Source organism: Chionomys nivalis, chromosome 5 (genome assembly GCF_950005125.1).
Source record: "Chionomys nivalis chromosome 5, mChiNiv1.1, whole genome shotgun sequence".
In the NCBI taxonomy this organism is placed as follows: Eukaryota; Metazoa; Chordata; class Mammalia; order Rodentia; family Cricetidae; genus Chionomys; species Chionomys nivalis.
In genome coordinates, this window is record NC_080090.1 from 29,752,476 (window position 1) to 29,777,448 (window position 24,973).

The following is a 24,973-nucleotide window of genomic DNA, read 5'->3' on the forward strand; positions in this document are numbered from 1 at the left end:
TCTAGAACGGGTCTTTGGTAACTTCAGAGAGGCTCTTCGTTTCTTTAAGTGCCTGTCTCTAAATCAGGGAAGTCTGAGCTTTTGTTTCATTTAGCTGGGGGCAGTTTGAGTCTTTTGGGGAAACTAGTTGGTAACGTGGCTGAGTTCCTAAGTATGAAGGTGCTTTGACCAAATTTGGTCTTAAGAAGATGAAAGCTGAGAATTTTCAGTAATAGATTTAGTGAAGTAGCTAGCCTTTTTCCTTTTCTTGTCATGCTGAAGATCAAACCCAGGGCCTCATGCATCTTCGGCAAGTGCTCCAGCACTGAGTTATAGCCCTAGCTTAGATGTGGCAAAATCTTTAACTTCATATTTACTCAGACCTTACAGCATTGCTCAAACTCACAACCTCAAGGCTTCTATTGCTGTGGGTGTTTATTTTTTATGAAATAAAATTCCAGCTCTCTAACTTGAATGCCCTTTGCCCATTGCTCTGCTTCCTGCTCCTGGCACTCACCTAGGGTCCCCCTCTATCTTTGCTTCTCTCTCTCTCTCCCACACACATTCACACTCCTTCTCCCCTTCCTCCTCTCTATGCAAACCCCATGTCCAGAGGCCAATCTGTCGTCATCTGAGTGACTCCAGTGGACCTTCCCTCCACCCCACACATGCACATGTCCCTGAGCCCTGTCCTTGGTTCCAGCTCTGTTACTGTCATTCTGTCCTTCAGTGACCTTGGACAGGTCGTGCTGTGTCACATTCTATTTTATGCCCCTGTTCTGCTTGGCTTCTGTTATTGTTTCCAGTACAGTTTTCCATTTCTGACCTGTTCCCAGGGTCCTTCATTAACATATCACAGATGATCGCGTGTGTGGGACAACAAGACATCAGTGGCTCCCGGGTTCCAGATGGCTTTGAAAACAGATCTTTACCTCACTTTGAGAAACATTCAAAAGTAAATGGCAGTGGAAGTTTGACAGACTCTTTGTCTGGATCATCCTCTGAGGAGCAGAGATTTATCAAGATCTAAATCCATTGGTTATTTTCACTTGGCATATACCTAGAATGTGTCGCTGTGGGAGTGAGTTGCACTTCAAGTCAGTCTTGACCCATTTGAAGTGCCTGTTCAGTGACTGCTGGTGTGTCAGGGTTTCAGCATCCTCACTAGAGTCTATTTTTATATTTTCAGTCCCTCTAGCTATAGGAGGTTCTGGTGCAGAGACTGGCGGACCTCCAACAAAGAGTAGCAGTTAAAGCTGACATTGTTGGGCCACAAGCTTGATTCCACTTTGTGTCCCTGTCTCCCTGTGGAGGTGAGACACAGTGAAAATGTCTTGAAGGCAATGGCTTCCTAGGGAGTAGGCTGGGTGGTCTCTGAGGTCCTTGACACTTCTGGGGTGGCAGTTTTCATGTGTGTTCCTCTTCCTAGCCATTACCTGCACGGGCGCTAACAAAGATGGTGTATCTAAATTATTTCCTCTATCAAGTCTTGAATTACTGGCTGGGTCATTTTCTTATGTGGATGGATTTTAGAATTTTGGACCTTGAACTTTGTTTGATATTCTTTTTTCCTACATCTCTTTAGCTCCCTGCTGCCAAAGGCTTTGTGGCCAATAGGCCTTGCATTTTGGTTTAACCTTTACCAAGGCCCCTGGCTCTGAGAAGTGGCTCATGGAAAGATGGCTGAGCAATTACTGTAAAATGGTGCAGCTTGTAGCACTTGACTTGCATTTTCAAATTTATTTATTTATTTATTTTTACTTTCCTTGTTTTTTAATGATTATTTATTTTATGCATATGGGTGTTTTTCATGACGGTGTGTTTGGGCACCACAAGTATACCTGATTAGTGAAAAGGCCGGAAGAGTGTGTTTATCCTTCATATTGTTGCTGGGAACTGAACTTTGGTCCTCTACAATAGCAGCCAGTGCTCTTTACTGCTGATAAAAGTCTCCTAAACCCACTTTTTGTTTCTTTACCATGCAGCTCTGAATGTCCTGGAACTCTGTAGTGCAAGCTAGCCTCATGTTCACAGCCACCTACCTCCTTCTGCCTTCCAGGTCCTGGGATTTAAGGCATGGGCCATCACATCCTACTTGTGACTTGCATGTTTAAAGTGCTGAATGTCCAGCAGGGCCTGTGCTGGCATTAAGGATGAACACTATACAACAAATCAAACCTTTCATTGCTTATTACTCCCTGGGGAGACAGACAGCTACCAAAATGAAACACACCCAGCTTAGATGGAAGTTCAAGTTTCAAGAAGGCTAAAGACGGCCAGATTAGTTGCAGCCCACAATGACACCAGGGTTGGAAGGCCTGTAATTGTCAAACTCATGTTCATGTTCCCTCCAGAAAGGAAGAGGGGAGAGGCATGAGTCGGGAATTTACAAAGACTTGGTAAAGAGCTGGGATGAGAGTTATGTGTTTTGCTCAAGCATGCATATAGGCTTCCATCTCTGAATGACTCCCAGGGCATGCAGAGGGGTAATGAGAACTTGAAACTCAGATATTCTGGATTTCCTACATATTGGATTTTCTACAGCAGGCAGAATCCTCCACTGTTATTCAGCACAGCCAAGGCCATAAAAATACATGCTGGACCTGGGGACATGGGGGCCTTAGGTAGAATTCAGGGGAAGCTCGAATATCTTAAAAGCAAGCACAGTTCACAAACTTTTTGACTTTTCCTGGAGGGGACGTCATAGGTTCCTGGATCAGTAGAGTCTTATTGATAAGATTCTCCATGGTGCTTATACAGGCTTAAGGGTTGCTTACCCCAGAGGTCCTGGTCTGAGGGTCTGGGCCAAGCCCACCTGTCAGGATGTCAGCAGGTTCTCTCTGCAATGTGCATAGTATAGGGATATATCTGCTCTGTGCTGTACCAGACCCCTGGTATGCTCAGAGAAGGGGAAAGCAGGTTATGCAGCAGATGAACTGAGATGAACTGAGGTGAGAAGGTTTCTCTGTGTGACCGTGGCTGTCCCAAACTAACTCCTTAGGCCTGGCTGACCCTGATCTCACAGAGATCCTCCCGCTTCTTCTTCTCTAGTGCTAGCCTGGTCGATAAAGGGAATTGTAGGACTGCTAGAGCTGTCACATAGAGAAATCCTGTCTCAAAAAACTGTATCTTAATATTATTTGGCCAGGCCTGGTGGTGCACACTTTTAATCCAAACATTCAATAGGCAGACGTGGGTGAACCTCGATGGCTACAGAGTCGACCAGATATACAGCCTTTTGATAGGGCAGAACTTAGGTAGGCAGAGTAGACAGAACTGAATGCTGGGAAGAAGGGCAGAGTGGCAGACGCCATGGGTCTCCTGCCTGAGAGGGACGTTGGTTAGAATCTTGCCGGTAAGCCACAGTCATGATACACATTAATGGAGATGGGTTAAACTAAAATTTAAGAGTTAGCCAATAAGAAGTTAGAGCTAACGGGCCAGGCAGGGTTTAAATGAATTCAGTTTCTGTGTAATTATTTTGGGGGTAAGATAGCAGGGCGGCAGGGACGACAAGCAGCCGGTTCTTCATGCAACAACTCCTGGCACCTCTCCAATTATAAAGCAATCACCTAGAAGAAGCCTTGCCTCCATAAGGCTGGGGAGACGGCAAAGCAGTCAAGAGCCTCAGTACACTAAGATCTGTCACAGCAAAGGCCACTTCCGTTGTCCCTCTCATGTTCCAAACTTGCACGGGACCCTCTCCACCAGAGGCATTTCTCTTCTGCTGCAGGCTCCGTGCACTGTGCCTGCTCTGATCTCCTTCCCAGCACTGCTTTAGCTGGAGATTTTTGCTATCAATGTATCTTTGCCCCACATTCAGGCTCAAAGAGGGTCACCTCGACATTTCATAGATGTGATTAGTCTACACCATAGTCCTAGATGAGAGGTGGCAGATCTGCTCCAACCCTGACAGTGAGCGATGCTGTGGCCTGGTCCGGAACCCACATAGATCAGTGAGGACACCTGAGCCTGCCATAGATGCCTGGCAGCTAAGACAATTAGCATCCCTACCTCGTGTACCTGTCCCTATGCATTCCCAGTGTCTTCTCTCTGTGGTTGCGGGTGATCCCCATAACTTATACAGCACCTAGGGTTTAAAGGACAAAAGCCAAGAGCAGAGGCTGAGAGATGTTTCACAGCTAAGACATTTGCTCTTCTCTCACGAGGCATCTTAGAACCATCTATGAATGGGGATCCAGTGCCCTCTGCTGGCCTCTATGGGAACTGCATACGTGGGGGGGGGGGGCAAATGCAAGCTCAAGGCCAACAGCCTCTTTCCCCAATGTGACCTGGAAGGTCTTTAATGTGCTGTGTGCTTACCATGGATTCTGGGTTGCAAGAAAAACAGAGGCAGATAGATCTTGGTTTCCTGATTTCCTGTGTATTCCCGCAATGAATGTTTTTATTGCCTGAGAGTCCCCAGAGCAATAAAGGTGCATTTCTCAATAATGTGGTCCTTATGGCCAATTCATAAAAGGGTATCTAGAAAGTATCATATTTTAGGATTAAATACATGACAGCAAGAATACAGTATGGATACTGATTCCACTCTAAGGTGTTTTTCCATGGAGTAAGCCATGCTATCAATACCCAAGATACAAATCTACTGTGTCCCCCTAGCTGTCTGGGAACTCACTATATAGCCCATGCTGTCTGGAGCTAGCAGAGATCCATCTGTGCCTGTGAGTTCTGGGGTTACAGCAGTGTGACAGCACACCTGTTTAAAGAAGATGGGTGTGAAGACTTGGAAATTGCTTTTTTAAGGGAGCCATTTGAGGATTGGCAAGAGACTGGACTCTAGAGGGGTTCCCACGTGTCCAAGAAGATGTCCCCAGCTTTTTCCGTGAGCGGCTGAGGAGAGGGCGCCTGAACTGGCCCTATACTATAGCCACTCTGATGAATATCTTGCATATCACCATAGAACCTTCATCTGGTGATGGATGGGGATAGAGACAGAGAGCCATATTGGAGCACTGGACTGAGCTCCCAAGGTCCAGATGAAGAGCAGAAGGAGGGAGAACATGAGCAAGGAAGTCAGGACCGCGAGGGGTGCGTCCACCACGGAGACGGTGGGACTGATCTAATGGGAGGTCACCAAGGCCAACTGGACTGGGACTGAACGAGCATGTGATCAGACCGGACTCTCTGAATGTCGCTGACAATGTGGGCTGACTGAGAAGCCAATGATAATGGCACTGGGTTTTGATTCTACTGCATGTGTACTGACCTTTTGGGAGCCTAGTCTGTTTGGATGCTCACCTTCCTAGACCTGGATGTAGGGGGGAGGGCCTTGGACTTCCCACAGGGCAGGGCATCCTGACTTCTCTTAGGATTGGAGAGGGAGGGGGAAGTGGGTGGAGTGGGAGGGAAATGGGAGGAGGTGGAAATTTTTAATTAATTAATTAATTAATTAAAAGAATGAAATAAACGTAATTTGTTATAACCTGAATAAAGTAGAGACACACTATTTTGAAGTTCCTGTGAATTTTAGGAAGTTTAATAGCACTTATGCCACTATAGATATTTTAGTTTAGAAAAATTATATATTTATCCATAACAATGATCACTAATACATTCTTTTTCTTTCAACTAATTATCATCAATGTTATGATTTAATGTTGATAAAATTGATATATTTGGTTATTTGACAATTTATTAAAATTTTAGTGCAAGAATATATTTTAAAATAAACAATTTATGGTACACAGTTATGATAAAATGTTGAATGGTAAAATATTTGAAACAAGTATCAAGGAACTAGTAATTAGGGTAGAGAGTAAATACAGGGCATAAAGTCATCATTACGTTCAAGACAAATATTGACTACATCTACCTTGCTCTATCTTAATAGTGAACCGCTCTTCAGATTTCTCTAGGAATGGTATTTCTTTTTCTTTGGGGCTACTTTATTTACCTATACGCCTGGCCTGTTATTTTGTTAAAAGTCCCATCCTGAGTCGACTCTGCAAAGCCAGTTTGCCTTTTCTGTGGCTTTAATATGTCTGTTGCACAAAAGTTCAAATGCAGAAAGCATTCCATTGGGCTTCAAGTTCAAATATTGTCATTCGTGGTGGGCTGGCCACATAACTCTTTGGGAGTTTGCTTTTGATTATTTTCATCTCTGTGAAATAAATTAATAAATAAATTTGAAATCTCAAAAAAATACATTTTTTCTCAAAGGGGGCTTTAACAGGGCATTCAACATAAACACTAGATAATACTCTTAACAAATTATGAAAATCAATAACAAGAACAGATAACATCAAAATAACAAAGCCAAAACTTAAACAACTAAAAGCAAAAATTTTAAACAAAACCAAACAAAAATTAAGCTAATTAGCATTCTCTAAGAGACATGGTAGTGAGGCTGCCACCGATTGGAACAACTTTTTAAGATGCCTGTAGTCATTCCTCTTTTTTAAATGTCATGTCCCCCCCAAGGCTGAGGCCACTTGCTGGTAGATGTAGCATTTGGAGTAATTTTTGTCTCTGGTTTTCTGTACCCCAAGCATGGTTTTGATGCTTTCTTTTCTTTATGAGAACTGAGTCAACAGACACATGGATCAGATTGGGCATGACCACCTGGAGGGCAGCTGGTATTTCCTTCACTGGTGAGTTCACAGAAACAAGGGGTGTCTTTTTGTCTGGAGGTCTTGATCCTAATGTGAAGAATGTGATGGTTTCAAGGTGTCTGTGGCTCCCTTTGGCTTCCTCAGTTCTCTCAGGGGGTGTTATCAAGAAGAAAAGGGAATCAAGACCCAGAAGCAGCCATGCTGGGTCACTGGCTAGACATACTCAAGGCCTATTCCACGATGGGATCCAAATTTGAAGAATAAAATTGATGCCCGGACTTCAGTAGTTGCTGGGGATGGGGCTCAGCAGGCGGCTCTTCCTGTAGCAGCTCCTTCTGCAAGAGGCTCTCATCCTGGGCTGTGGCCTCTTCCACCTCAGGCTGGAGTGTTTTGGACCTGGGAGAGGATAGCAGTTAAGGCACAGGTCAGGAGGGGACATGCCATGTCAACTGTCTGGCTCCTACCTCCCAACTCCTCAGGTGTCCTGGAGAACCAACATTGATCTTTGGACTGATATCATTTTTATAGCCCCCCACAAATGGATCACAGAGTAGCTGGGCCTAGAACTTTTCTCAGTCCTAGACACATGTCATAACTTAAACTGAGCTTGTATGTTGTCCTTTCTACTAGAAAAACAGAACATTCTCCTACAGATCAGGGACATCATTTTGTACGTAACAGCAGGATATAAATACCATAGCCAACAGTGTATGAGCAATACACTTGGTATTGATGAGTTACTGATCAACACATCATCTTATTGATAGCAGTAATACAGTCTTGCCATCTGGGCACCTGAACAAGGTCATGAGGTCAGCTCGGTCCTCATGCCCAGAGGGACCATAAACATGAGCACCATGCAAGATGGAGCCTGTCATGCTAGAGCAGCATTTCCTGCCCTGTGTGCCTGAGAAAACTGGCCCTGCCTGGGCTCTGGGACCAAACAGAGACTTGCATTTCCTTAGGACTAAAGCTGGAGATCTGCATCCTGGCTCTCTTTGGAAGTCTGCTACAGCACACTCCCGAGAAGGTTCTGATCTTGCCAGTAGCTGAAGTATCTGCCTGGGTTCATCCTGGAAAGTCGTTAACATGTTCTATCCAGAGAACCCTTCGCACAGGAAATAGGCTAACGTTACAGAGAGCATTGCTCAAAGGTGGGAGTCTCTTCCCTACACAGGATGTTCCTAAATAAAAATGTTATTTCAGCAGGGTGTGGTGGTGCACACCTTTAAATCCCATCTCTGGGGAGGCTGAAGCAGGCAGGTCTCTGCGAGTTCAAGGGAAGTCTGCTGAGAACAGAGAAAAGTCAGGAGGGAGAAAGTGAGACTCAACTCTAATAACAAACGAGGACCAAACGTCTTATTTCCTGGATAGAAGTTCTTGTTGCCTGCACCAGCACAATTCTCTTTGGGATTCTTTCCATGGTTCTAGCTTGGAGCCAAGCAGAGGGGCAGAAACTTATAAAAGACAGAGGTTCAAGGAACAGGGGATCCACTTGGCTGTACCATGTCCTCCCAGTCTGGCTCCTACCTCATCTGGGAGAACTCAAAGTGATGCCGCAGCTTTTCTGCTAAGTCCTTTCTCTGGGTGTCTGCTTCCTTCTGCTTCAGCAGGAACTGAAGTCTTTCCACCAACCCCTTGAACTCCTGTTCATTAGAAGAGTGTGTTCTTAGTGGAGGATTACACAATCTCACACAAATCTAAGCACACACAAAGGATCCCAGTAGCTTGCTGGTCATCCAGGCAGAAAAAACAGTAAACATCCAGGGAAGTAAGGAAGCCTGATTCAAGGCAGAGACTAAATAGAAACACAGTGTGGTCTCTGCTAGCCAGTGTACATGTGTGTCACGCTCCACAACCCCCATATGCTTACACTACACACACATAGGCACACACACACACACACACATACACACAACACAAGAACTGAGAGTTAAAGAAAGAGGAACAGCGAGGGAGAAATGGAGTTTGTAGAAGCATCATGGCGGAGGAGCAGTTTAGACGAATCACACCAGCTCTTTCAGAACAGTCCCACAGCTCAGCCATCATTTCTTGAGGACTACTACGGTTGTGATTTGCTTGGCCAGACTATGTTGAGCTGATAGAGAAATTCTTCCCTTGAAGGCTCATTTCTCTCTCATTTGACCACCAGCTTGTCAAAAGCCCCCAGCAGATCATCCAATCAACCCCAGACTGTAGTCTGCTGGATGGGAGAAGTGTCCAGCACTGATCCCAGACAACAGGGCTGAGGAGCTGCTACTCAGGCTCTGTCACTGGAAACTGAGAGCTGGGCAAAGGGAAGAGAACACACTGGGACACAGGAAGAAAGGAGAAGGCCCCATGCCACTCTAACCCATGCCAGTGAGGGGCACTCAATGGGCCCTTGCATGGGGATCTCCTTCTTGCAAACTGCTTCCCACCTGTGACCTCACATGAGCCCTGCCAAGCAAATGAGGCCCAGGACCCAGACCTCACTCACTCCAAGCTCTGTGCATAGAATGCTACCTATCATAGATCCATGTAAGTGTGTGGTGTGTTATTGACCCTTCTCCTTCACTGGACTGCAGCTTCAAACAGAGCAGCAGGAATGGTTCTCCTGTTTCAGACAGCAATTCCAGGTCCTGGTGACTATTGCTGTGCACTCAGAGCAATAACTCAGTCTCTCCTAAGAAGCTAACTTCCCAGAAGTACTTGGGCATGGACACTGAAATGAACACCTGGTAGCATGAGGTGGGAGGTCGAACGGGAGCATGAATGAGTCAGGTGGGAGTGAATGCACAGGTGGGGGATGGGCAGAGAGCAGTCAGAAGGGCAAATGGGGCCAGACCTTAGCCTGGCTGATTTGCCTGCTCCTACCTGTTGCTGCTGGGTTTTGACATCACTGTTGCCTTCTTGGTTCTTACAGAGCATTTTCAAGTCCTCTACATGGCGCATCAGTAGGGCCCAATCATCCCGCAATTTCTTCTTCTCCTGCCTCAGCAGGTCCACCTTCTGCTCCAGGTGAGTATGCTGCATCAGGAGCCAGCTGTGCACACCGCTGGAGAGACACACTGCATAGTAAGGCCTGCCAGCCTCCTCCTGCCTCCCGCCTCCAGGAACCAGCACCCCAAAAGGCCTTATGCTTCCTTGAAGATGTAGCCAAGAGTCTGATACAGCCTTGACAGCTACACTCAGAAAGCCAAAGTGAGACAGCAGCTAATACCAGAAAGCATCAAACTACTATGGACAACCCAACACCAAACAGGATCCACATCCCTTCAATAGGAAGAGGAGGCCCCCACCTGTCCTTAACTGTCTATAGTTAGTATGGGGAAACATCACCATATAGAGGGCAAATACCCTCCAAGGGGGGACAGGTGACCAAAGGTGAGCGTATTCTAACTACAAGTTCCGTAGCCACCAGACCTCTAAAGCCTGGGCCTGTGCTCCAGACACCAGGGCTGCCCGGCATTTCCTTCATGGTGCCCTTTTCTATCTAGAGGCTCTAGGACAATGGTGGTAGGGCTAACAGTATCTTTCATGCTCTCCAATAATGAATCCAAGCGACACAAGTCCCAGAGCTGCTTGCTAAGAAGCAGAAAGTCTAGAAGCAGAGGAAGGAAGTCTCTGTGCAGAGAAAAAGAAAGGCAGAGATGGCCGTTCAACAACTTTCAGGGTCCATGTCAAGATGTGCCCTTACCGATACAAGACTGTCTCCTTGGTCAGCTCACTCAGCTTTTCTGAGGCTTTGGTGTTCTCGTCCTCCAGGCGCTTTAGTGCTGACAGGGCCTGTCTGTGCTGTAGCTTCACTTTCTCATTCAGGGGATTTGGTGGGTGGTAGGGCCTAAAACAGAAGGAAAGGATCCCATGAACACAGGCCTCAAGGATCATGGAAACTCAAGCTGGATCCTGGTCTACCATAGCCCAGTGGTTGCCACATTCTAGATACTATGTTCTGGGACATCATTGTGCTTATTTCTTGTTATCCTGACCCTAGGTCAGCAGAGGCCTGGCTCAGATGGAGGGTTTCCTAGCTGCATGAGCTCACGCAGTAGGCCTAGAGGGTCAGTTGAGCTCTCTGTTTTACCAGAAGTGTATAACACAGGTGTAGCAACACCAGATATTGCAATGAAATCTCTTCTGCTTCAGAACAGTGATTCTAGGCCCTGGGTGACTCTCAGTGAACAGTAAGACAGAGAACATAACTCTGGGTTTCAGACCCAATAGCCAGACAGCAGTATAAACTCCATAAGGGAATCCTAGGTGCCATTACAATGAACACATAATTAGTAATGCTTAAAGTGGGGCTCCCAGACCTCTGCACTGGCATCGCCTAGAAACGGGGGCAGGGAAATCATTAGGTCCCAGCACAGATCTCTGCCTGCCATCGTTTGTAGGGACAGAAAAACATGCAAATGTGTGTATGGACACACACACACACACGACAGATAGAGAAGGGAAGATATACAGACACAGAGAGGGTGAGCACCCACAATCAGATGCCAAAGAAATGTGTGGAGCAGTATTGTCAACGAGTACAATGCACAAAACTAGAGAGAAACTGTGATGAGCCCCAGGACTTCCAGTGACGCTGAGATGGACCAAGTGGGAAGAGGCCCCGCCAGCTGCTCCCAGCAGCTTTCAGCACACACCCTCCGGCCAAGCAAGTCCAAAGACTCACCACAAGCTAACAGCAGCTCGCATCTCACACAAGCCACCGTCTGTCACATCTCCTGGTAATGCATGCTGGGAACTACACATTCCTGCCCCAGTCCCTGAGCTGTGTGACTCAGACACAGGCTCTGGTTTTCATTTGCAGGAAGCAGAATTGTTAGAGTCCCCATCTCAGCTTCGGGGCTGCCTCTCCTCTGAGAAGAATTTAGGACATGAGGTCAGTCACTCAGGAAGTGCAGCCTCCTATAAACCAACACCTTTTCTTTTTTAAATTCAGAATTTCATTTTCATTTTTTTAAATAGAATTTTAGACACTTCTTTTACAAATTGTATATACAAATTTGCACATTCCCCTCCCTTCTCTCCTCCCTGTTGCCCCCTTTCCCATCTATACCCCTCTCCCCTTCAATTCCTTGTCTGTCTCCATCAGAAACAGGCAGGCCTCCTGTGGACTTGAGGAAAACATGGCATGTCACGTTAATACAGGCTGAGTTCCCTGTCTCGAATCGTATCTAGTGTAGGTAAGGAAATCCAGCATGGGAAGAGGCTCCCAAAAGGCAGATAAGCTCCAGGGAAGGGCCCTGATCTCACGACAGGAGCCCTACTAGGAGATCAAGCTACACACTGTCACACACAAGCAGAGGGCCTAGGTCATCCCATGGAGGCTCCCGTCTGTTGGTCCAGAGCCCATGAGCTCCCACAAGCTCAGGTCAGATGGCACTGTGGAGCCCAAGACCTTAAAAGAAAGCAGGTGAGGATGACATTGCTGACGGTCCCATGAAGTCTGGAACAATGGATACCTATCATCCACCTTTCCTTCCGTGATAAAGATCACGTGATCCCGCAGCTCATTTCTTTGGCTGGTCATCAGCTGCAGCTCCCTGGTCAGCCTCTCCATTTCCTTCTGCATCTGTTTCTGGGTACGGGGCCTTGGGTTGGAAGATGGCACCGCAGCAGCATCTGTGGGTAGATGGAACACAAGTGAGATGGCATAGCGACAAGGCATAGATGATGGACAGGACCCTGAGGACCAAACAGAAATACCATGTCTGGAACCTGGTGACAACCCAGGTTGAGATGCTCCCTCTGCGGACCTCAGCTCTCCCATCGCTCTAGAGATGTGGCTACATAAGCAGCCAGGGCTTTCCTCTGCCTCCTACACATGCTCAGGGGAACAGACACCTCTTCAGACACAGAATTCACAGCAGCACAGGATGCAGCGTGGTCCGGAGCCCTGAAGCCCGCCTGGGGTTTCAGAAGCTGGAGAATAATGGCACAGTGCATGAGCACTCGGCTGCTGTGAGGAGCCCAGAATCCTTCCTGGCCAATCCAGGCCCATGGCTGTCAACTGAAAAGCCATGTGGGGGCACAACATGGTCAACGGGCTCCCCAAGTCACCCACTGACTATCCAGATCACTGAAGCTGGCAGGAGACAGCCAGTCTCTGCTCTGTTCTCAAACAGTTGTTTGTCTACACTAGAGAACTGCCTGCCAGCCTCAGCTGCTGACATAGAACCCTAGGGGGCCACAGTCAGGGAGAGGTGCTCAGAGGAATTCTGCAGTACAGTCTGAGGATACAATGTCTTGTCCAGAGAACTTTTCTTCCATTGTGCCTAGTGTCAGACAGAGACTGGACCTACAGGAAACCACAGAGGGTGAGAGGCAGTGATGCCTCCCTAAGACGGGGACACATTAGTCCCTCCCTTCCTCCTGCTGGTCTCTTTCTGTCCCCACATTGCCACATCCACGGCTGTTCCGCCTGTGTGACAAAATGCCTCTCAGGTGGTGGCCGTCTCAAAATGAGGGGCTCATGCTTCCCGGAGCTTGGCCCCCGGCGGTTCCCTGGCAGTCTTCTCGAGTTGAGGTGCCTGATTAGCCTCAACGATCTCATTCACTTTGTTCCTGGCAATGGTTTCTTACATTGACTCTGCTTCTGTTCTATTTTTCTCTTGACAAAAACTTAATCTGTTCAAGGAACCAAAAAGCATTTCCAACGGCTCCTTAAATACGGAGGAACTGATGCGTCAGTTCCCTCCCTTGATTCAGGCCATTAATGTTATGATTAAAACTCCAGCTCGCTCTCTGGGGGAATTTATAGATACCCTAGAACAGAAAGAGCTCATGATAGGAGATTTGGTAAAAGATGGGTAAATTATAAAGGAAAATGTATGGAATGACATGAGTTACCATTTATGGAGAGGCTAGCCAAAATAAAAAACCCCTGGTGCATTTTAGATAGGAAAGAAAGGCAGGCTATTCTTGATAACATAAAGTCAGTCATTCAATATTGGAACAAACCCTGGGAGTAAAATCCTAAAAAATGGTGTTTGGGTTACCTCAGTTACCTTGAGGGCAGATATGATTTAGGGCCATGAGAAAACACAGTTGAAGAATGGTGTTTGGTTACCTCAGTTACCTTGAGGGCAGATATGATTTAGGGCCATGAGAAAACAGTTAGTTAATGGTGTGAGACAAATTTCAAAGAAAAGCTCTGCCCACCTGGCCCTAACCACAAAACTTGCTAAAAATAATTGTTTGTAATCATTTTTCTATGGAAACTTTTATGTCTGCCAACTTCCTTCTGTAATCTCTTAAAAGTGATGCTTAAATTTTAATAAAGTTGCAACAGATTCAAACCTCATTAGAGTTATGTCTGTCTGTCATTCGCCGAATCCTGGGTTCTCCTAAGCCTTCACCCCTGTTCTCCCTCCATCTTCGATCTCCAAGAGAGTCAGTCCGCGGCACCACATATTAACCCAAACCACAGTGAAGGTCACAGCTAAGTGATCATCCCAGCATAAGAGCCTTGGCCTGGTCAGCCCCTGGCTTAGGAGATGGGCAAACTAATGTTCTGGAATCCTTGATCTTCAGGAATTATGATAATCAGGGATGTCCATTAGCTACTGAGAGGATCCTGGTCCTCTACCCCATTACTGGAAGGCCCTCTTCAAATCCACCTCTTCCAGCTAGCTGCCCACCTCCTGCCCATGACTCACTGTGCCTTTGCCAGAACCATTTATTCCTTCCCGCTTTACGCCCAAACTGAGCGTCAGCTTCCTCCCGCCTCTCTCTGTTCTCTGGACGTTCTCCATCCGCTCTCCTAATTAGACCCCTCAGTCTTGAGAACATGACTCCTGCTGTACCCCGTGGGCACCAGGAATGTCCTAAGGGCAGTTGGTGTTGCTACAACACTGGTGACATCACATGGAACGCCAAGAGCTCTCCGGGATACAGTAGAATTGTCCGGGGAAGGGACTGCTGATGTCATGGGGACTTGCATTTGTCCCCCTGCTAACTAGCTGTCCTGAACTGACCAGAAGCCCAGCTTCCCTGTCCAGGAGCCTCTCTGGGAACACAGAGTAAAACACTCAGCACCTCCTCCTTCCAAACCCAGAGTTCCCTTAGTTTGATTGGAAGGCCATACTTCCCACGTTGAGAACTGAGCTTTTCCTTCCAAAGATGCTGAAAATGTCTCATTCCTTCATCAAAATCACTCTGTTCATCAATATGAGCAAGCAGCTCTTACTGAGAGTCTATGTTACTATGAACATAACTGAGGAAAGGTCACCTTCCTCAAGAACAAGTGTTGGAAAGCACATTCAGGAAGAACCTGCAAACCTGTTACAGTCATGGAAGCCATGTGCTTAGCTTTAGAAAGTTGCCCCAGGATTCTAAGCATAGGGATGCCCCCATGAGGGTGCTGGCCAACGTGTGATGATCCATTAGCAGAGGAAACTGAACTAGGGAATCCACCAAGTGGAAAAGCCCCCAGGCTGAGTGTGGTGTTCTCCACTCTGCACCAAAGACAGCAATGCAGGGTTAGCTACAGGCCTCTGTGGGTTACCGTGCCTATTGGGGGAAATCAAGACAACAGCTGTAGACACACCTCAGTTGGCAGAGTGACTGCCTAGCATGTAGCACGTCCTGTGTGCATGTAGCACGTCCTGTGTTCAATGCACAGGTCTTTGGGGCCCCGCTTGTAATCTTAGCCCTTGTGAAGTGGAAGCGGGATGATCTAAGCTCAAGAAGAACCTGCATAGCCAGTGTGAAGACAGCTTGGGAGACATGAGACCCAGTCTCAACATTAAAAGAGAAATATACCCCACCTCCAAGGGCCGACCTACCAGTCCTTTCTTACTAGCTCTTGCGGACCAGGCTGGCCTCAAACTCAGAAATCCCTCTGCCTCTGCCCCTGCCTCTGCTTCCACTATCTCCTGTGCCGCTGCCTCAGCTGGGATTAAAGTCACATGCTACCACTCCCTGACCATTAGGAATCATTTCATTGATACTTTTTGTTGCTGTTGTTTTGGTTTTGTTTGATTCAGAAAGTAGTATTTGGTTTTACCTAGGTCCCAGGGCTATCTAGTCTCAGGTTCTTGGTCACCCAGTCTGTGCTAGTTACATTTCATGCAGTTGATCTTAAGTCAAGTCAGTTTATTGGTTCCTCCCACAAGCTTAGTATCACCATTGCCCTAACGTATTTTGCAGGGAGGACACCACTGTAGATAAAGGGTCTGTGCTAGCTTGATATTTACATTACTCTTTTGATAGCATGCAAAGTATCTAACAGTAACACAGATGCTGGAACATAGGGGTGAAGGCACCAGCTCGACATCTCCATGTTCGATATGGGTGTTGTCTTCAGCAATGGGGACTTGTCTGTTTGCCGAGAACAATCTATGGTCTTGACAACCACATGGGTTGTTTGGGGATTCCCATTAGACCCTTGGGCCAACAACTCAATTATATGTAACCCAATCCTGATACTGGAAGCTTCGTTGCACGGCAAGAGATGGCCAGTTGGGATTCTGTCTCCTCCATTATTTGGCGATTTCATTTAGATCGCCTTCATATGTGTATATATTTTAGGAAGTTTCTACTGTCTTAGCTCTCCATACTGTCTCTCAATTGCCCCTTAAATTTTGCTGTCTTTTCTCACACATCTCCTTGTTCCCCCTTCCCCATTGTATCCCTTTCTCCTCCCAGTGTTTCCCTTCCATCCATATCTATCAATTTTGTTTCTCTTTCCTGACAAGCTCTGTCTGTTCCCTCTAGTCTCTTATGCTATACTTACCATTTGTGTTTCTATGGACTGTAACTTGGTTACCATTGACTTCACAGCTAATATTCATATTGAAGTGGATATATGCCATTTTGTCTTTCTGAATGCGGGATATCCTCCACTCAGGATGATTTTATTTTTTCTAGTTCCATCCATTTGCCTGCAAATTTCACGGTGCCATTTTTAATGACTGAGTGATACTCTGTTGTGCAAATGTATAACATTTTCTTTATTTTCTTTATGCATTCTTCTGTTGAGGGACATTGAGGTTGTTTCTAATATCTGGATATTATCAATAGAGAAGCAATGAACATGGCTGAACAACTGTCTCTGTGGTGGAATGAAACATCCTTTGGGCATATGCCCAAGAGTGGTGTTTTAGGGTTTCTATTGCTGTGAAAGAGACACCATAGCCACAGCGACCCCTATCAAGGAAAACATTTAATTGGGGCTTACTTACAGTTCAGAGGTTTAGTCCATTATTGTCATCGTGGTGGGAAGCCTGGCAGCATGCAGGCAGACACGGTATTGGAGCTGAGATTCCTAACATCTTGATCATCAGGCAAGAGGAAGTGGTCTGTTCACTGGGCATGCCTTGGGTATATACGAGATCTCAAAGCCCACTTCCACAGTGACGCACTTCCTACTCCAACAAGGTCACACCTTCTAACAGTACCACTCCCTTTGGGGGCCATTTTCTTTCAAACGGCCACATCGACATCCTCACCAGCATGATTTGTCACTTGTTTTATTGATCTTAGTCATCTGACAGGTATAAGATATCACCTCAAACTAGCTTTGATTTGCATTTCCCTGATGGTTAAGGGTGGTGAACATTTCTTTAAGTGTTTCTCAGACATTTGAGCTTCCTCTGTTGAGAATTTTCATTCTAGGTCTGTACCATGTCAGGTGGTGATGGTGCACACCTTTAACCCCAGCACTTGGGAGGCAGAGGCAGGTGGATCTCTGGGTTCAAGACCATCCTGTTTACAGAGTGAGTTCCAGGACAGCCAGGGCTATGTAGAGAAACTTTGTAAAAAAAAAAAAAAAAGAATTTACCCCAGTTCTTAATTGGATTATTTGTCTCCTTGATGTCTAATACTTGAGTTCTTTATATATTTTGAATATTAGCCCTCTATTGGATGTGTAGTTGGTAAAATCTCTTTTTATTCTCATTGTTTGCTTGTTTGTTTTGTTTTTTTCAAGACTAGGTTTCTCTCTGTAGCCCTGGCTGTGCTGGAACTCATTCTGTAGACCAGGCTGGTCTCACACTTACAGAGATCAGCTTGCCTCTGCCTACCAAGTGCTGGGATTACAGGCGTTTGCCACCAACAGCTGACACATTTTGTCTGTTTTGTGCCAATACCATGCTGTTTTTATTACTATAGATTAGTTTGTAGAAAGGAAAAAAAGAAAGAAAGAAAGAAAGAAAGAAAGAAAGAAAGAAAGAAAGAAAGAGCCCGGCGGTGGTGGCACACGCCTATAATCCTAGCACTCGGGAGGCAGAGGCAGGCGGATCTCTGTGAGTTCGAGGCCAGCCTGGTCTAGAAGAGCTAGTTCCAGGACAGGAACCAAAAGCTACAGAGAAACCCTGTCTCGAAAATCAAAAAAAAAAAAAAAAAAAAAAGAAAGAAAGAAAGAAAACAGAAGGAAGGAAGGAAGGAAGGAAGGAAGGAAGGAAGGAAGGAGCAAACAAACAAAAAAGGGCACTGGCTGATCTTACAGAGAACCCAGGTTGGAGTACCAGCACCTACAAGGTAGCTCACAGCTATCTGAAATTGCATTTGCAAGGTATCTGACACCCTTACACAGAATACATGCAGGCAAAACACCAATGCACATAAAATTTAGAAAGGGAGGGAGGGAAGGAGGGAGAGAAGAAAGAAAGGGAGGAAGGGAGGAAAGGAGGAAGGGAGGGAAGAAGGAAACAAACAGAGAGCTTTAGGGTCTCTGAGGCCTCTGGGGCTCTGCCATTGTGTGTATGGCTCTCAGAGAGGAAATCCCAGTAGGAGCGAAGACCAGTTTCTCAGGTTTTATTCCTGGTTCCTGCAGAGGGCGCCAAATGCAAGGCAGCGGTTGATTAGTGCGACAGGAGCACACAAGGTTCCTTCATGCTGAAGTTTGTTTCCCTTTGCCTCTTCTGTCCTAAAAGTAACTTGCGGGAGGGAAAGGCTTATTTGGCTAATGGACTACATCACCCATAAGTCCATCACCTAGGGAAGACAGGGTAGGAACCTAAGGCAGGAGCTTGAAGCAGTAACCATGGCCTTCCTGGCTTGCTCCCTCTTGTGGCCTCTGCTATCATTGCTACACAACCTCGCCCAGCTGCCCCGGGTGACGCCACCTACAGTAGGCTGGACCCTCCCACACCAGTTAGCAATCAAGAAAATGTCCACAGGTGTGCCCATGAGCCAACCTGGTAGAGGCAATTCCTTCATTGAGGGGTCCACTTTCCGGGTGTGTCAAGTGGCTCAAAGTTTGACACCTTTTCTTACACCAACGACATCCCAGATTCCAGTTACTGTAACAAACCACCCAAAACTTAAAGCATCAACCACGTTCCTTCATGGGTTCTCTTGCTTAAGGTTTGGGACCACGCTTAGCCAGGCAGGTCTGCTTCTGTGCCTTCATTCATGTATCCGGCACCTGGGTGGGCATGGCTGGACAGCAGGTCATCTGGGCCCATCGGGCACAAGGCCTGCATGACCTTGCACAGTCATCTCAGGGGATCTGGCTTTCTTCTGAAAAACTGGCTCCCTCTAGGGATATTCTGAGAAGCTGTGTGCCCTATGGCCTAGCCTGAGGAAATCATAGTATTCCTTTGGTCAAAGCAGTCCCTCCCCCATTCAAGAGGAGGAAGCCAAGACTTCATGGCTGGAATGCATGTGTATTTAAAGCCCCATGCCCCAAGCCCACTTTTCAATCATTTCTGCCTTAGATGCAACATTGGAAACTGGAGATATCAGAGTAACAGAAAGTGCCGTAAGTGACCCCTTTCACGCCTACAGAAGCAAGGAGAAATGGGGGGGGACCACTCTCTTCTGACACTAAGATTATGTTTTTAGGAGAGTTGTCTGGGTCTGGGAAGGACTCAGGGTGGACCCTCCAAAGGGAGTCCCTCAGATAAAAGCAATCAATGTGGATTCATGTCCTTTGTAACTCAATGGAGCTGGGTAAGGTGGGGATCCCTTATTCTACCACTCTGAAACAGGGGCTCACAGTGTTGAACTGGGTGGCTTTGAACTTGCTATGTATCCTAAGTGGACTGAATTCAAGATCCTCTTACCTCCATGTCCAAGTATAGTGATCACAGATGTATGTGGCTACATCCAGCTTTACTCTTGTGTCACATGCTGAGTGACCTCTGCCCCTAAACCTCTGGACACATGTGCAATTAACGTTGGCATGAAATCCTTGATCAGTGACCAAGGGCCTTGACCCACACAGATGGAAGAACTGAACTTCACTGATGATTTCGACTGGCCTGCTCTGCTACAGGAGGTGGGTAGGGCTAGATTCCTGGGAGCAGTCACTGGGGCAGAGGCTGACCTCTACCCTATGATGAGTTTTGCAGGTTCTTCATCAATATGCTCAGTGTGCTCTCCATGTCCCTATTAGGTTGGTTGAGATTTGTGGGTTGCAGGAAATACCCAGAAACATGTCCTACTGCTTTCCCTGCATACTAGTTGCTAGGCTTTCTCCAGAGACCACACTTGGCTTACACATATGACACCTTTACAGCTGGCTAGTGAGGAGTTCTGGGCTGGCCTCTGACGGATTGTGTCCCTGGGAGTCAGCTAAGCAGAACAGGGGCCTCTCACTGGTGAAATCCTCAAAAGCCGGTTCCGTACTGAAAGTGTAGAACTGCAGCCCAGGAGGTGTCAAAGCCATCTTGTGCCCTGCCACTCATTAGACACAAAGCCAGCTCCAGAATTAACGAGAAGTGACATTTCTCCTAAGGCGTTGCCACTGCAGTTCAAGTGGTCCCTTCTGAGTGGCTGCCGATGCGTTCTCAGTGCCATTTCCAGCCTTGTTCTGTTGCTGCTATCCCCTGACACTTTTATCATTGCCGGTCTTTCTGGCTCAGCTCCCAGACTGTTAGTCCTTTGTTCCCTGAAGGTCAATCAGTACAAATGGAGCATCCCACTGTGGCCTGGGAGAACTGGCCCTCATGCTGCCACAGAAATGCACTTTCTACTTCTAACCTAAACACAGACTTGTGTGTGTGTCTATCTCCCTCCCCTCTCTGTTTTCTTTCTTTCCCTTCTTCTTTCTACATGTGTGCATAGAGGTACATATGTGTGGAAGTTAAAGGACACCACCTCTGGTTGTGAGTGCTGTTTCTCTTTTATTTTTTTGAGACAGGGTCTCTCACTGGCCTGGATTCACCAAGTAGGCTAGGCTGGCTGCTGGCCATTGAGCCACCTGTGCCTGTCTCCTCGGTGATGATTTTTTAATAACTTATTTTTATTTTATATACATTGGTGTTTTGTCTGTTGTATGTCTGTGTGAGGTGTCAGAAACCTTGGAACTGGAGTTACAGATAAGTGTGAGCTGCCATGTGAGTACTGGGAATTGAACCAGGGTCCTCTGCAAGAGCAGCCAGTGCTCTTAACTGCTCAACCATCTCTCCAGCCCAGGGTGATGTTATTATAAGTACACACTCCCATGCCCAGCATTTTTTTAAAACATCAATGATTTGGGGGATAGCACTCAGGACTCAGGCCCTGGTGCTTGTCTGGCACACCCTTCACAGCCTGATTGCTCTCCCAGCTCCCAGCTAGTTCTTGACAGAGTTCCAGCACAACACTCCATATTCATCTCAGCTCCAGAGTCTCCAAAGAATCAGGTCCTGCACCCATTTTACCATCTCATGACGCCACCCCATGCCAACCATGCCATCCCATGCCACCCCAAAGCCGTTTTGTCAGGGTATTCTCTCACTTCAACAGGAAAGGAAACTAAACAGCATCCTAAGCCTTACTCTCAAACTTCAGGGGTCAGCCAAGTAGTCATCATGTTTCTGGAGAATTCTCAGAGGATAGGCCAAATTTAATATTGTCACCTTTGGCATTATGGGTTCAGGAACCCAGCTGTGATTAACGCAGCAGACACCTTCCTCCTGGTTGTTTGAAAAGAGGCCTGGGACCCAAAACAGGCTGAGCAGTCTAAGGGTAGGATTTAACTGGGGGCACTGGGGGCTGAGAGCCTGTGTGGCAGTTCTCTATCCCTCTGGGTCGTGCTGGAGAGCAGATAGTGCTCACATTAGCAGAGGAGACTCTGGCAGCAGAGAGGGGACAGAGAAATGAAGTGGAGCCCTTCATTGAGCGCTGTCTACCCTCCACTGGACGTCTCAGTTGTGATTTGATAAATACCACCCTGTGGCTGGCATAACCTCATTGGGTTGCCAGCTGTGACTCTGAAATCCTAGTCATAATCTCAGCCACTCACGTGACAGCCTCGGGGACAGCTGAGGGAATCCCTCACCATCTCTGCAGAGTGCCCTGTTGGGGTATAGAGCACCATCTATACTGGTGTGTACGTAGAGTTAGAAGAGCAGCCTATGGCTAACTCAGGGAGAGGCGCTGTACCAGGTGTGAGCTCAGGAAGTATCTTCCTGTCTTCTTCTTTCCACACTGGAACCCCTCATCTAGGTCCATGCTGCCTATAAAATTACCTCAGGGCACATTTACCTGGCACATATGGGCTCTGTGGCCACCTAACGACTCTCTAAGGCCTCAAGGGCTGCTCCCTAAGATGGGAGACTCAGGACAGAATGTGTCTTAGCTAGACTGACAGGTGGCACAAGGTGTCTATGCAGGATGGTCCTCAAGCAAGATAAGAACCAGGATTAGGCCAGCAGAACTATGCTTGGTGATCTTTGGTAAGCCTTGCTACCTCCCTGGACAGGAGTTTTCTCCATTATCCTCAAGGAAGCTGTGTGCCCTGAATCCAGTCATCTGAGAGTCTGGGAAGTAGAACTGACTCCAATCTCTCTGCTTTATCCAGCATCGGTAGGCATTGTCCCAGAACCCAAGGGAGATTAGGTCACAGCCAGGAATCACCTTTATTCCTTGCTTGCCCACCCAGATACCCCAAAATAGTTCTGTAAACAGCATAAATGCCTGCCTGCAAAGACACAGCCTCTGCCTATGAAGACACAGCTCATCTCTATCAGGAAATACAGTTCACAGTTCCTACTTGCAGGGTAACAAAGTGCTGCCTGCTGAGTTTCTAAGACTTAAGCTCACTGAAGAGCTTTGTCTAACAGTCCAGAGAGCAACCTAGGAGGTGACAAGGTAGGCGTGTGCATTGGGGATGGGGACAAAAAAAATGTCTTTCCAAAATAGAGCCAAACCCCACTCAAGAAATATGAGAAAGGCAGTTCTCAGATAGGTGGGGTTAAGGAAAAAAGGAAGCCATCAGGCACACAGGGGAAATACAAGGGTGGGCAAGATGCAGGCATGGAAGAGGTCACAGGGCCCTTCCAGCAGGCAGCAAGGACTCAGCAATGGAGCCATAGACTGGGAAAGCCAGCATGAGGAAACACCAGCACCTGCCCTGCTGAGGGTGTGTGGAGTGAGTCTCCCACACAGGACACGGCTGTGAAGGGCACTGTCAAGACAGAGGCCACGATGGCACCTGGGATGTGACGCTGTCACCACTGTCCTTCTAAGAACTTCAAGAGGAGGAAGATTTCTCTTCCGACCTGGTTATGGCTTTCTTAATACTTCCAACTCCACACAAAGTTGTGGCTCTGGCAGTTGAAGGGTCCCTCGGTAGGTCTGAAGCTGGGAGCTGCACCAAGAGAACAAGCTCACCTCCTGTTTTGTGGTTCTTAAATCTTGAGAAACCTAACAGTTGGCTGCCTTGGGTAAGAACGGCGTTGGAGATCTGAAAGGTGCAGAAGCCAGTGCGCCAGCACTCCCAACCCCAGATGAGAGCAGAACAAAGCACATGAGCCCTACTGATTCCTGTATGAATAACAGTGCTAAGCCAAGTCCATGGCCTGAGACAGCATCTTTCCAGAAGAGATAAGGCATTACAGCCAGCTGCTTAGCCAGATGAGGGAGGGGAGTCCCAGGGCGGACATGTAGAAGATTTCCGGTTCTTTTAATTAAGACAGGATGCAGTGGTCCAAAATTCTTCCAGTCAAACTGAGTCAAAAACACATCTTAGCAGCAAGAGTGTATTCTTGTTTCGTCATATGAAGGTCGGTAGACACTGGCCAAGGAGAGGGTAAGGCCAGCTTGATGTGAGAGGCAGAGATACAGCCACCAGTTACATGGGCTGCAGCCCACCTGTTCCTCGAGCTCCTCACGTGAAGTAACGACAGGGTGTGGAGTCGATGTAGCAGTACTGGGTGCACCGAAGGTCTCCATATGATCTGAGGGAGGCAAGGGTACCAATCAGGGAAGAGACAGCAACAGAGGGCATAGCGGGCTGGGAAAAGCACATTCTAGAAACTGCCATGCCCCTCACTGAGAGCTCAGACCTAGGAAAACCTTTCTGCCTCATTTGGGGTGTGGAGTCCAGGAAGGCTGAGTTGGTCTCGAGAGATTTCTAGTTTGAGATCTAGTAGAGGGACTATGGTGGGAGGCACCATTAGCCCAGATGTTAATCCATCATCTATGTGACAGTTACAACCTCCCTTCTAATGCCTAAGGGTTAGTACTAATACAAATGTCCTCTATTTGTGCCCAAGGGGCAACACTGGCCTGGTAAAACTGCTAAGCTCTTAAAATTTGGCTACTGTGACTGAAGACCTGAATTAAAAATTCTAATGATTTTAGAATTGAGTCGCTACACGGAATAGGGGCTGCCGTGTTGGAAAGTGTATCCCACACATCTGCAAATGTAAATGATAATCCCCAGTATCTTATCCACATGTATTCTCAACCATATCTTGGAAGCCTCAAGAGATCAGAGGAGCAGCTCTGGTGAGCTAGTAAATAAGGCTCAGGCTCCATTCAGTCATTAACTCTGAGTCAGATGCTGACACTATATGACTCTATGGAGCTGGTTTGCAGCTCAGTCGGGCCAGATCCAGTAGGTGGCTGTTAAGGAGCCTTCCCTAGCTCAGGTGTGGGGCAGCGCACACATATGTAGTGAGACCGTGGCCGAGCCTACCCAGGCTTGGAGTCTGGGGGTGGCTGGAGGTGTGCCACTCGTTCAGCCAGGTTGCGTATGCTAATATGTGTTGGAGGATGAGTGTTGAGAAGACCCCCGAGAGTATGGGATGGAGGTGACTGCGGGTCAGGTGATGCCTATTTCCCAAGCTGCTGAAGGTCTGCTGGAAGGTAAGTGACGGGAGCCACAGCAGAGGACATCGTTCTCAGGAGAGACTGACTCAGTGATCTAAAAGGCTAGCAGAGGAGTGGCTCCCTAGAGCGCCGTGCAGCTGAGTCTATGAAGGTCAGGGGAGCGCAGGACAAGTTAGCATTATTCTATGCTGGAAGGTCGCATTCTGGACAGGGGGCTGGGGGCTATAGGAAGCTTGAAGATACCACTGGGGAAGCAAGGACACTAACACATTTGAATACCCACTGAGCGTTCTCCAAGGTAGCGAGACAGGTCCTTGAAGAGGATATTTTCTTGGAGGGACTACGAACTGGCAAGATTAGATATTTTTCCCTTTATATTTTAAAAATTATGTGTATGTCTGTGTGTGTGTGTGTGCGTGTGTGTGTGCGCGTGTGTACGT

At 47.2% G+C, this 24,973-nt stretch overlaps 1 protein-coding gene across 5 annotated transcripts in view; it reads right to left on the reverse strand.

Moving 5' to 3' along the window:
- Positions 1 to 22,378: 22,378 nt before the first annotated feature.
- Positions 22,379 to 24,973, reverse strand: part of Colq (collagen like tail subunit of asymmetric acetylcholinesterase) — a 62,949-nt gene continuing 60,354 nt past the window's right edge. For all 5 annotated transcript variants that reach the window (XM_057770741.1, XM_057770742.1, XM_057770738.1 and 2 more), the window contains one exon: positions 22,379 to 23,656. In XM_057770741.1, the coding sequence (XP_057626724.1) occupies positions 23,587 to 23,656 (70 nt within the window). In that variant the 3' untranslated portion in view covers positions 22,379 to 23,586. The remainder of the gene's footprint in view (positions 23,657 to 24,973) is intronic.